General features: G+C 41.0%; 1 protein-coding gene across 2 annotated transcripts in view; it reads right to left on the reverse strand.

The window, feature by feature from the left end:
* LOC113009780 (copine-8) overlaps positions 1 to 13,527 on the reverse strand; it is a 106,697-nt gene that overhangs the window by 39,047 nt on the left and 54,123 nt on the right. For both annotated transcript variants that reach the window (XM_026148311.1, XM_026148312.1), the window contains exons 7-10: positions 9,195 to 9,258; positions 8,153 to 8,256; positions 6,583 to 6,687; positions 2,040 to 2,081 (exon numbers count right to left, since the gene is read on the reverse strand). In XM_026148311.1, coding sequence (XP_026004096.1) covers positions 2,040 to 2,081; positions 6,583 to 6,687; positions 8,153 to 8,256; positions 9,195 to 9,258 — 315 coding nt within the window. The remainder of the gene's footprint in view (positions 1 to 2,039; positions 2,082 to 6,582; positions 6,688 to 8,152; positions 8,257 to 9,194; positions 9,259 to 13,527) is intronic.

Below are 13,527 nucleotides of genomic sequence, written 5' to 3' on the forward strand. Positions count from 1 at the left end.
AACAGTTATTACTTTGATCTTTTCTGTCTTGTTCCTGATCAACTGCTTGTGCAGAACACCTTATTAGATATTGATTTGTACCCCACCTTTACACCAATTAAGATAATCTGAGCCCAGTTAATCACCTTAGACGACCATATTAAAATGCTCAGCTTAACAGAAGAAATAAACAAGCTTGCAGCTTGAGAAGGAATCAAAAGCTATAGCTATTTTCTACAGTGGCCCTGAGAGGCCAAACGGACTGCAACTTAAGAAAACACCAGCAATAAGAAAAATGCTGCAAAAGCAAACAAAACACAACGGAAATAGGAAAAAGCACAGGGAAGTGTTTCTGGGGAGACAATAACCCGACGGACCAGTTGCAGGAACCAAAATATGGTAGTCGTGTTTTATCATGATTCATTTATTACTGATAACGGATTTTTAGGCTAATAGTTAAGCTAACACGCTTACCTTTCATCTTTTCTTTCCTCATAAAATCGATAGATCCTCCAATTCTTTTAAGTGTCTCCCGATGCAATTCTTAGCATATTTTGGTTCCTGCAACTGGTCCGTTGGGTTATTGTCTCCCCAGAAACACTTCCCTTGTGCTTTTGGAAATCTGTTGTTTCCTATTTCCGTTGTGTTTTGTGGGCTTTTGCAGCATTTTTCTTATTGCCAGTGTTTTAAGTTGCAGTCCGTTTGGCCTCTCAGGGCCACCATCATTTTCCCCTCTCATAACAACTTTATGGAGGTGGAAATGTGTTCATAACTCATCTTAACATTAGGAACATCCAACTTAGACTGTCTGCAGTCACTCTCAGACCGACTGGCAAATGTTTGCAAATAATTAAGAACAATAATTAACAGAAAGCAAAAGATAGCAGACTGACTCCAGCTTATTGCCATTTTATCGCATTTTATCACTTTGAAAATAGCAACTGGCTGCGAGTGGCTGCAGACCTGTTGCTATTTTCAAAGCAACGATTTCAAAGGAAAAAGGATTGACGTTCACTGCAAAATGTAACAATAAATGTGGTCATCTCGTGGTCTCCAACCACTGTTGTCTCTAGTATGATTGTTGCCATGGTACAGGGTCGTGTGACCCAGTGTTTGAGTTTTAGCGTATTTTGTTATTAATTTGTGTTCTAGTTTCAGTTTAGTTTATCTAATTTCTACGATGCCTACGTTGCTGTTCTAGTCGTTTGTTTGTGGATCGTTTTGTGTCTTCTCCCCTGTTTTAAGTCTCCCTGTTTTGTGTGTCTACCTGTCATGTTTCATGTCTCTGTGGTTCTTGTTGTCAAGTTCGTGGCATGTCTGCGTCTTGTCATGTTTCCTGTTTATTTTGAAAGTCTTGTTTCCATGTTCTATGTGCTTAGTTTATGTTCATTCTTGTCAGCTGTTTCCTCATGTGTCTCTACCTCCCTGATCTCCTCATTTGTGTATTTAAGTCCTCTTTCTTCCTGTGTTCAGTGTCACGTTGTCGGTGTAACCTTCCCAGTTATGTCTCGTCGTCGTCACAGTTTTCACGGTTCTCATAGTCACAGTCATAGACTTAGTCTTCAGTGTCATAGCTTAATCACTGTTTCATAGTCTTGTACAGTAATTAGTATCATAGGTTTTCATAGTGTGTTTTCCAGTTTAGTTGTCTTCCCTGCACTCGTCTTTGCTTTTGTTTTGCCTTCTGACATCAGCTATAAAAGGCTCGGTTTTTGTTTAAAGTTCGGTCCCATCTCCTCGCCCGTGTCTGCTCTTGGGTCCACCTCACTCACACTCCACACATGACAATTGTAGCATTACACAACTACATATCCCTGAAAAAAATTCAGTCCAACAGGCCTTGAAGTTTGTACCATTTGAAAATGTTCATGTAATATAAACAGCAAAAATACATGTCTGTAAATCTGATTTTAAAAGCAATAGCAGCAGCACAGGAATGCCAGCATTTATTATTTTAGCTGTAGAGTATTTACACCTTACGTGAGCTGAGTGAAGTGAGCTTCTGGAGCCTGTAATGTAAAAGCTTACACGACAGATGACTTGTTACTATAAGTATTTACCTGCCGTCTCTGTCCCAGTCGTACACCTCGATCTTGATTGTTCTGTTAGGGGAGGAGCAGATTAGAATCAGGTTAACAAAACAACTTTTTCTGCTGGTGTGCAGCTAAATTTTATACTCCTGGAGGCATTAAAATGCTTATTTGCACCATGCAACATATTTAAAAAGTAAGACACAATGTTGCAAAATGATGAAGTACACCGAGACCAGAAGAATGCCAATTTCTTTCTTCGATGTCATGGAGCTTTTAGTGGAAGCAGATCCATTCTGCAGCTTATCTTTATTCCAACACACTGTTTGCCTGTCACTGTACACCTCATCTCCAAATACATCTATTTTCTGCATCCTATTGTAGCTTATGAGGAAGCTGGTAGAAAAATAAATAAAAACAGAACAGTCTGCAGGAGGCAGATAATGCTGCGCTATCATGCCATCAACTAATATCTGCAATATGAGGGTTATTTCTGCCTGATAAAAGGGAGTGACACATGGAGGGTGTGTGTGTTTGTGTGTGGTGGGGCATAGAACAAACAGCAAATTAAAACAGAGGAAGCAAAAAACACTCTGCTGGAGAGAATGAGTACTCATATAATCCCAGTCGATTAAGGCTGTTGTTTTCACAGTGAAAAGCAGTTTGGGAGCACGCATGCTGTACCACTTTCTAAACTTGCAGTATCTAATTGGAAATCAAAGCCAAAGCTGCACTTTTTCCATCCTTTTTATCTCCCAGTATGAGAAAGAGTGGAAATGCAAACCATCATTAATGGGCCTTAGAGCTGCTTAGTGAGACAGATGGACATTAAAGGAAAGAAAGCTGTAAAGATAAGGAGTGGGAATGGGCTGTCTGATAATGATGAGCACTCTGATGATGAGTGTGTTTCCTGGCTGGCGTAACGTTGTCTCCTGGAGAGGTACAAGTACGTGCTGATCTGTCTGGCATAAATGTATTTTCATGTGTTTATATAGGCGGGTGTCTTATTAAGTCGGTGTTGTGCCACAGCTCAGCAGGAAACATCCTGTCACGGTGAGCTTTGATGATGTGATGAGAAACTGACAGCAGTTTCACAGCCTCAATGTACATGTTTGTGTGTGTGTGTGTGTGCTTGAGTGAGAGTGAGCAAGTGATTGCAGGCCGACCACAGCATCTATGCACAGACAGACACAGTTCCCTATTGTTTGCCAGTCTGAGCTCCCCGTTATCTATTTTCCCAGACTGTAGAAACACACACTCGACTCCTGCGTGTCTGTGTTTCTGTGTGCGAGTCCACTGAGCTTCCTGACTTTTCTATTGATAAGGCACGCTGTGTCTCACCTCATCCAGTAAGCTTACTGGACCAAACTTCAGATCGATGCTGCTGTCTGTTAGTTTAGCTATGTTAAACCCTGTTGTGTGCCCTTTTCCCACACAGCTGCTGTCGACGCAGGAGACGGGACTCACATGGCTGTCATAAGAGAGGCACACACTTTTATCTGCTTTAATCTGCTTTCTCACTTGGACTTCTGCTGAGATGTAAAGTAAAACAGATGTTGCACAACAAATAATTACACATAGCGATGTTTCTTTAAGATATTCGAGGATATTATGCAAAAATGTGTCAGCTTTGTCTTTATGCCTAAATTGTAAAACTTCTAAAGGGGACCTATAATGTTCCTCCTTATATTCGGGCATATATTTACTACTAATATGGTGTAGATATTAGTGGGCAGCACGGTGACACGGTCGGGGTCTTTCTGTGTGGAGTTTGCATGTTCTCCCCGTGTTTGCGTGGGTTCTCCCCGGGTACTCTGGCTTCCTCCCACAGTCCAAAGACATGCAGTTAATGGGGGTAGGTTAATTGATCAATCTAAATTGCCCATAGTTGTGCATTTGGGAGTGAATGTGAGTGCGAATGGTTGTCTGTCTCTCCCTGCGACAGACTGGCGGCCCATCCAGGGTGTACCCCGCCTCTCGCCCTATGACAGTTGGGACAGGCTCCAGCGCCCCCTGTGACCCTGAAAAGGATAAGCGGAAGCGGATGGATGGATGGATATTAGTAGTTCAGGGTGCTGCAAATGCTCAGTTTCAGTTTTTCTCCTCTTGGCTGTGCATGAGTTTGGTGAGAAAGATTTCCCTAACATGCTCATCTTTGGCAAAGTTCACAATTTCTTAAAAGAAAGCTGAATGAAATGCTGGGTAGCCTTTTAAGAAGAGGACTTAAAACAGCTTGTTTAAAGATTCAGAGGCCTTGAGACCCACTAGTCCTCTAGAGAAAAATGTATCTCCAACTGGTGGGTGAGTAGTTGCTGGCTGTCAGCAACAGGGTGATTGCTGTGATGATCCCAGTTGTTGCTTTAGTTGCTTACAAATTGCCACAGTCACCCAAGCTTTATATAGAAGACACCGTCAGCAAAGTGATAGTTACAAAATCTGAAGCAAAGCAGAAAATGAGACATTTTACCTTCAAAGCAAAAGCTTTGCTTTACTACTACAGTTTTAAAGCTTTCATTGCACTGATGATTCACCTGGTGACTCCAAATGCAATCAAAGTAATCCCCTGAAAGTTTTCGGTGCATCACTGTAAACCACTTTGTGACCAATTTCACACTAGCCGCTGACAGCAACCTCCAGCAATGCACACTTTTCCCTAAAATCAGTGTTTATCAGCAGATCACTGACATTTCTCTAAGCCTGCATCCTGTGGATTTAGCGGCTGCCAGCAATTATTCACCGACTGATCAGGAAATACACATTTTCCTCTAGTGACCACTGGTTGCCAGATACTTGCAAGCAGTTCTCTAGGCCTGTGTGACAGGAACAAGACATTACATTAGATGCTTAAAGCTGTCCCTTCCCTGCAGAGTTGCTTTGATTCAAACAGATTACATCAACATGAGCAATGTCATTTCTTGCCTGAAATTTTAACAAACAGCTAACCAAAATATGTAGATATCTTAAGAAGTGGACTCATACATTTTTGCCTCCGGTCGAATAAGTATTCTTGCCATTTGTTCAAATAAGCTCATCTTTAACCGGTTAGGCCCCCAGGGTTTTCTGAGCTTTCTGCTCGAAAATGAAATGCCCAAATTAAATGGAGTATTTCTCTGCAAGTACGAACTCCGTGTATACAATGTTGGTATCAAAATAAAGCTAATACCTGTGGAATTTTATCAGAGGTGTAAATATTACTGCAGATGTTACTATGTCAAAGGTACTGTGACTCAAACATAGAACAATTTTAATTTCCATCGCCTAATTTTTAAAAGTATTTTCTAGCATATAACACCTTTGAAAATATGCTTTGATGCACATTTAACTCCAACAAATCACGTAACTGTTTGGTGTCTTTGCTTTTTCTGGTGGTTGTAGAAATGGTTTATATGAGATTCAGATGTTTCTGTGGATGCTACACACGTCGAGACTTATATTTCTGACCTTGTGTTATAACTGATTAATTGCGATCTCGTCCCTTTTGCCCCCGGTACTGAGGTGCTTAACTAGTTAAACTGTTTCATCGCCAGTTTTTTTGCAAAGAAATCTAAAGAGAAAACAAACATCAGTTTCTAAATCAATGGAAAAAACAATAAGATCAGATATTTTGTAACATATAGTGTGTGTGAGTGTGTGTGGGGACTGAATTGTACAAACTAAATGCTGGGGGCAGACAATGAAGAAATGCTGCTCTCTGGATCTTTGCTTCACTTAATCCTGGTATGACAAAACCATTTCTAGCAGTCTGTTTCTTGTGCATTGACCCCACTAAACTAAATATAAACCCGACCACCAGAAAATAATATGTTCTTTCTTCCAAAGCGACTATGAAGCATATTTCTAAAAGCATTGTTTGGATGACACATCAGTCACAGGCTTCATTTAGAAGTCAAACCGCTACGCTGCTTTCAAATGTATAAACATGCACCGACTTTGATGAAGTAATCTTACTATAAAACATGACAGCCAAACACTTTTCCAGAGGAAAACTAAATCATGCATCTACACTCATCAACTTTTCCCTCCTGCTGAAACTGACAAATGTAATATTTAAGCTTGGCAGCTGCAAACAGTATCATGCATTATTCATTCGCACTGTACTCAATTTAACAAATGCTAATTTCCTTGCAAAATACAGTAAATATATTTTCACTGTCACATTTATTTACATCAATTTCAGGATTATTTCCAAAACATGGCTTACAGTAAGAGACCTCACAAATTAATCATAATGAAAACGCTCTATGATGGGCAGCTTCTGTGATTTAAAATGAACCCTAATAAAAAAGTGACACAATAATTGACTCTAATTAACCCCCTATAGATAATATTGTTCTAAAATAAGCAGATGAGAGAGAAAGTAAGGCACAGACACCCATGTAATGTTTTAGCGCTACGCAGCCTGAAGAGGCCATCAGACACTGAAATCATCAGAGGTGCATGTATTACTGAAAATGGCATTTTTGAGTGCCTTTCGTACTGAAAAGAACTCCCCTGGATGATTCAGATGGCCGTCTTGGTCGCTGCATTGTACTTAACCTGCCATAATAGCTGCTGTCTAAAAAAAGAGACATACCTGTCATAATCACCGTTGCAAAGAGCTCGAACAGGGATTTTAAAAGCCTGCCAAACAGGGTTCAGTGTATTCTTCACCACCTCTGTCTTATGGCAGATGGTAAACCTGCAGAGACAACAAGGAGGAGAGGCAGTGAGGAAAGTGCAACACTGTAAAGCCAAAACAGCTTAATGGTGTTTGTCCAAGTAGTATTTCCTGGCTTTGGTTTACTGCTGCTATCACTGCTAGACCAATAAGTTCTATTCCTTACTACATATATGACGGAAGTACCAAGATAAAGAAAATGGATAAAAAGAAGACTGATTTCCATTATTCTGCTAATTTATTTACACTGGTGTCATTTCAGCTCAGCGGGAGAGTCATTACAGGTTACCAGATAGTGCTGTCATTTACGGTCATGCTACTTTTTCCTTTTTTTGCTCTTGGGCTCACTTTGAGCTCACCTGCACACATCTCACATGTGAAGTGGAGCTGACAAGACGCAGGTGAAGTGAGGATAACATTAATCGAGTGGATGACCTGTTATGTTGAGAGCAACCGAGAGGCAGAAAAACGGAGAAGGAGGAGGTTTGCAGTTAGTTTGCAGAAACACTAAGAAAAGCTGCTGGCGTTGCAGCCACCGAGTCCCTCCACACTGTTCTTGGCTTCCTCCACGCTACAGTAGCTCTTCCTCTAGCAGCTGGGGCGCTGCTGCAAAAGTGTGGCGAGCACAGAACTGAGATGTATAGATCAGCCCCATTGTAACTGACTGTCCCAATTTACCTTGTCAGACGGGGCATCTCTATCTCCAAGATTTTGCACTAACTGGACGTCACATGTATTTCGTACATGTTAGTGAAATGTAGCACAGGGATGACTGTTGGAGTTTCCAAGTTTGTTGCTCAGAAACCCCAAAATAAAACAAAAAACAATACAATATAACATCATTTTATTCATTCTTATTGTGCTTTCGAGCATCTCTAGCTCCACCAGGGCAAGGCAGAGCACAGAAACAGCAGCAGGAGAAAGGAAAAGATGGATTTAGGAAATAAACATAAGCAGGAATAAAAACAAGAGTATTCAATTAAAGAGACATCCAGCTAACTTCCTGCCACTTTGAGTGGAAGAGTGTGCACGCTGCAGTACTTTCCTGATACTCAAACACACAGACATAGAGGGAAAAAAAGCTAATTTCATTAGTCCCTCAGCTAGAAAGTGGACTTGGTATCTCCCACCCTCAGAGCAGAAGGCTTTATCTGACTTGTAACACACTGCAGGATGGAGAGGAGTGTTCATGGGGCGCTCTGGATTGAAAACACAAACAAAACGGATGTGCGCGCACACACACACACACACACACAAAATCCTTATCCTATTGCTTCCAGATACACTCACATACATCTGTGCGCACGTTGCTCATGTTAGCGTCTCCACATGTCACTCACATAAATGCTTAAACAGGCAGGATGGCTTTTGATCTGAGACAAATCAATGAAAGCAATTTCCTTTGGATGCAGGGAAGGATTAAACCAGACCCGGAAGGGGAGAGGGAGCAAAGGGGGCGCGAAGCAATGAAGAGACGGGAACTCACGTGCCGTCCTCGTTGCTCCTGTAGAAGACCAGGAAGGGGTCGGATTTGCCAAAGAAATCCTTTTTGTCCAACTTGTTTCCACAGAACTGCATCATCACTGATTCCTAATGAGGAGAGAGTGAAAGGAATATATTAAGTCAGGGTGGAAGGCTGAATATTCTGATTGCAGCATCGTTTATAATATGGGTTTCCTCTCAATATGACTATGATAGCACAAAGTAACTGTAAAGAAAAATAAAAAGATCTTACATGATGATAGACTGATCCAAAAACTGTATTACTTATCGTCTACAGTTGTGTTTTATTGAATCTGCTAACCTCGGTTCTCTATTTTGTGGGCTCGGGAACTGCATGAAACAGATATTCAAAGGGAGCTCGAGCCAGTTCAGCTTCTTGCCAACACTAAAAAGAGGTACGCCATTTTTCATGCAAAATTAAGACCGACATTCAAATAGCTGCTGTAACTGGGGAAGCATCATTACAAATTTTGGACCTGAAATCCATCCAATCGTGACTCATAAGGCTGAATCGAATAACCGTCATAATCCATTTAGCTTATTCTGCTAGCAGCAGAGCTAGCATACTATGAAGGAAACAAAGCGCACAGGGTCACACCTTTGAAGGAATGCTTCCTTTCACATTGTTGTGATGTCATAGTTTTGCAGCATGGAAAAAACCTGCTGATGTGGAATAAAAAAGGAGGGGAGGGGTTAATGTTACAGGGGTTTGGTTTTTGTGTGTCCATGGTGCTAAACCATGAGATCACAGCAAGGTGACTGGTCACCTGGTCGAACCTGGACCAACATTAATTATGATGACTCAGGAACAACACCGACACGGGGATATCAGACTGTGCCAGTATAAATTATTCAATCTCGGCAGATGGCAAAAGTCAAGCATTAGTATTATGTGGAAAAAGGAAAAAGTTGGATTGGTAACTTTAATTTTCCATAGTGCCTTAAGCACTTGTACAAAGTGAAACATGCAGAGAAAACGGACACATGCAGCATTTAGCAAACAGAGGTAGAAGTCACTTTCTCACCCTGCAGTTGTTCAGCTCCTCAGCTTTCACAATAATGGTCCCGCATTTCTTCCCTGGAATGCCTCTGTTTATGATACAATACAGCAAAACATGAGATTACAGTCACCAACAGCGTATTTGTCATCACCACAGTATTTTGTCCACATGTATTCTTCCGCCTACACTTCAGGGTTAAATGACAAGTTGAAAAACACAGGAAGACGGCTCACGTTTCCTTACTCGAGCTGCCATCAGCTCAGGCGGTAGAGCAGGTCATCTACTGATCGGAAGGTTGGTGGTTCAATTCCTGGCTTCCCCTAGTCTATTAACCCCAAATTGCTCTCCGATGCATCCATCGGAGTATGAATGTGTGTGAATGTTACAGCACTTAGAACAATGTGCTTGTGCGAATGGGTGAATGGGCTTTGAGTGCTCAGAAGAGTAGAAAAGCGCTATATAAGAACCAGTCCATTACCATCAGAGCAGTCTATACAGTCGAAGAGCAGTCAGTGAACACATTTAGCTTGTTTGATAACAGTGGCACTGGTTTCTAGACATCCCGCATAAGGGTTCAGGCGGGACTGTGACCTTCTCACAGCAGGAAGGGGACTTCCATGTGTCTGAAACCACTCCCGTCCTGCACAGACACACGGTCAGTCGTATTTCTGTGTGTGAAAATGTGTCAGGTTTGTTTGCTTGCTCTCTGTCAACCACAGGAGACAGACGGAAAGCTTCTTTTCTGAAAATGAACCCAGCCAGTGTTGAGATGTTTTTCTCTCATCGCAGTTGATTACACACTACGTATTGTTGCTACAAGTTTCCATGAAACACGCCTTATATTTTTATATTGTTACCAATATTTCCATCTATCTATCTACCTACCTACCTACCTACCTACCTACCTACCTACCTACCTACCTGGGTCATGATGTAAGTAGTCGAACCCTTAGCGTGCCCTGGGTCTGCTTTGCAGCCTCCCAGCAAGACATGCTTGAAGACCCTCACCTGGGAGATCTCAGGAAGATATTCTACTGAATATTTTGATATTTTACTATTCTACTCAGATGCCAACTGACAATGATATGACAGGGTAACGTGTCATCATTGTAGTCTTTGCAGTTGCAATCACCCAGGACCAGTTTGCACTGGTTCACTATACAAGGGGCAAATTCCACTGACAACATGGGATCATTCGGACACATAAAGGCCCTAAAGCACAACAAAGTAGCAAATCATAGAAGCAAGTTAATAAATTTGATTAAGCAGACAAAGCTGTTTAATATCCGTGATTGTCACCTCTCAAATTCGCTGATATTCCTATGATGTATTCCAGAAAATCAGGAATTTTAGATTTACAAGCAGAGCTGGGAGGAAAAACATCACTCGCATGTTTTATTACCTCATTTCCAAGATATACTGTTAGCAAAAAGGTGTTTGTGTTTCTGTGCTGTTTGTGTGCGAGTCCACACATGAATCAGCTTCTGCTCCTGGGAAGGGCACAGAAGCTGTAGCAAAGACTGGAAGGTGAGAATAGGTGATGCACGTCGGTGTGGGTGTTTAACGTGTAAGCGCTTTCTCTGCATAAGGTTTTCAAGGTAAAGTCACCATTTACTGTACCTCCTCCTCCTAAACAAATATGCTCTTTAAACAGTCCCACTGCACACACACACACACACACGAGCACGACCAAAAACTTTCAGTGTTCTCGATTTTGGCACTGAAAAAGTTGAACTACACCTACATTTATTTAAATATACAACAAAATGTGGGCTGAAAAAAGGCGACACATGCAACATAAACAACATATTACCACCTAATCAAGCCAACGTAACCGATGCATTAGCAAACAGAGCACAACTCCCATTTATGTAGAGTTTTCTTTCTGATCCTGGCAAATGCAAGTCAATCATTTACTCTCCTCGAGCTCTGTGGACACCCACCCAGATCCTCATGGATTTGCGGTTACTTGCTCTGGACTGCTTATTATGTCAGGCAGCTTGTCGATAACTTTGAGTGTTAGCTGTTTGACGACCCTGGAAATGTAGTGTTAGATTATCAGCATTTGAAAGCTTTGCTGCACCTGGAAATGAGCGAGATGAGAGGAAAATTATGGTCTGTAAGATGCTAAAACTCTTTGAGGTTTGAGGGCTTCACGGAAAAACGAATAATAATATTATGGATAAATTCTTAATCATGAGGATTGCAGCAGAGAAATCTTCTGTTCTCCCTCGCTGATGTAGTAAAAGCACGTTCTGTGTGCATGTGAGAAAGCGCAGGATGACATAATTTGACACAGATTTTGAAAGAACCTACATTTCTGACAAAGAGGAATGTGATGAGCTCCGCTACGAGACACTCACCTCGCTGGGAAAGACTCTCACAGTCATTAAGTCAGCTCAGAACTGGGGTCTAGGACTTCTGTGTGAATGTAATTCAAATAGTCCTTCTCTATTTCACTCTGGTCTCGTGCATAACGGGCCGAGAGTAATACGTTTTACAAATGGGTTTATCAGATCCTGCAACCTCAGAGCCTATGGAACGCCATATGGTTGTTTCAGAGACTATAAAGCGTAAAAAAGAAAAAGAAATGTAAAATTAATATGTAGGTTTTCTTCTTTTTATCCAGACAGCACACAGAGGTGGGTCTACACAAGACTGAGAGGACTGTAACAACGAGGATAAGGCAGACAGAATGATAAAAATAAAGCCCTGATTCATCCAAATGCAACAAATTTAATAATGTTTGCCACTACAGTCTCTTTGGCTGCTTGGACACCGGCAGTGATTCTTAGGGGGAGTTTAAAAATGCTAAATTGTAGCCTAGCAGCCGTATGATGAAACACTAAACACAATCTAAATAGGCTTGTATGTAGTCCAAACACAAGAATTCCAATAAGGGAAAGCTGGGGAAAAACACATCTTTACAGATGACATTAGCATAGAGATGGAGTGATCAGGAAGGATTAGAGCAACAGGGGAAAAAAATCAATAAAGCAATACTGATTTAAAACAACAGCCTGCTTAAAATCCCAGTAAAGCCTTCAGCTCGCGAATTTTAAGTATGATTCACACGCTTTACTGTTTTGTTTCCGCATGAGCGATGATGCGGAACATGTACAAAGTAGTGTCTTTGGATTGTTCACATCCTCTTGTAAATGCCTGATATCTGAATGGCTGACTGCAATTATGGATGTCTGCTCAAGTACACGTGAACAAATAGCACCAATGATACCCAAAGAGGACTTGAGACACTCTGATTTCAGCAAATCAGAAGCCACGGAAAGACCCACAGTGTTCCCACTCACACACCTGAGAAGGTTTTCAATGACTTACAGCTTACTCGCACCTAACGAACAACACAGCCAACAAAACTGCATTTCCATATTTCCACTTGACTTTGCACCCCTTAATCTAATTTTCAGTGGTTTCAGAATAACATTTAACAGCTCTCAAGTTCCAGATATCCAAAGTAATTACTTCATTTACATAGACTTCCTGCTCTTTGTGCTACGGTTCGACAGTGGCAGCATGAAACAATAAAAGCAGAGCAGGGGGTTGTTGTCAAATTGGACATAAAAGAAGAGCTGAGCTAATTAAAAATGTTGAGCTGTGTGGGTTCCAGTCAACTACAAAATAGAGCATCATCAACCTTCATCAGCACCTCTGTTAAATCATTTGCTGGCTTTAAATAATGATTCAGCTTCAGTACACAAGTCCCATTATTTTAGGCTATTTCATAATGACACATTAGTACTTTGCAAAGAGGAAAAGCAGGATTTGATATACAAATACTCACAGCATAGCTACAGATTTAACTTTAAAACATGCCTGTATCTATAAAGTGTTAAACTAGCACTACACAATAACTGTACACGAGTACATCTTACTACAATGATTATAGTAATGTAACTACTATATAAAATGCAAGTGTCCCTGATTATCAACATATATACATATAGCGCTCAAATCCTTGCAAATCATATATGTACATATATTATGTGTAGTCGCAGATTTTAAAACCAGTCGCGACATTACGTGTACGTTAGGTTTATGCATACTTTGTTGTAAATACGTTTTGCTCAACTACAGGGCTGCCAAAAGTAATAAAACACTCGGCCTGAGCAGTTATTTACATGATTATTTGATTTAATGTACGTAAGTGATCACTGGTGACCACTAGTGGTGTGAAAAAGTGTTTGCCCGCTTCCTGATTTCCTTTTTTTCCCGCGTGTTTGTAACACTTAAATGTTTCAGATCATCAAACAAATATTAGACAAGCAAACCACAAATGCAGTTTCTACATCATCAGGGCATTTATTATCAAGGGGGGAAAATGCAAACCTACAAAGGCCTG

This window comes from Astatotilapia calliptera, chromosome 17, assembly GCF_900246225.1.
Source record: "Astatotilapia calliptera chromosome 17, fAstCal1.2, whole genome shotgun sequence".
Lineage (NCBI taxonomy): Eukaryota > Metazoa > Chordata > Actinopteri > Cichliformes > Cichlidae > Astatotilapia > Astatotilapia calliptera.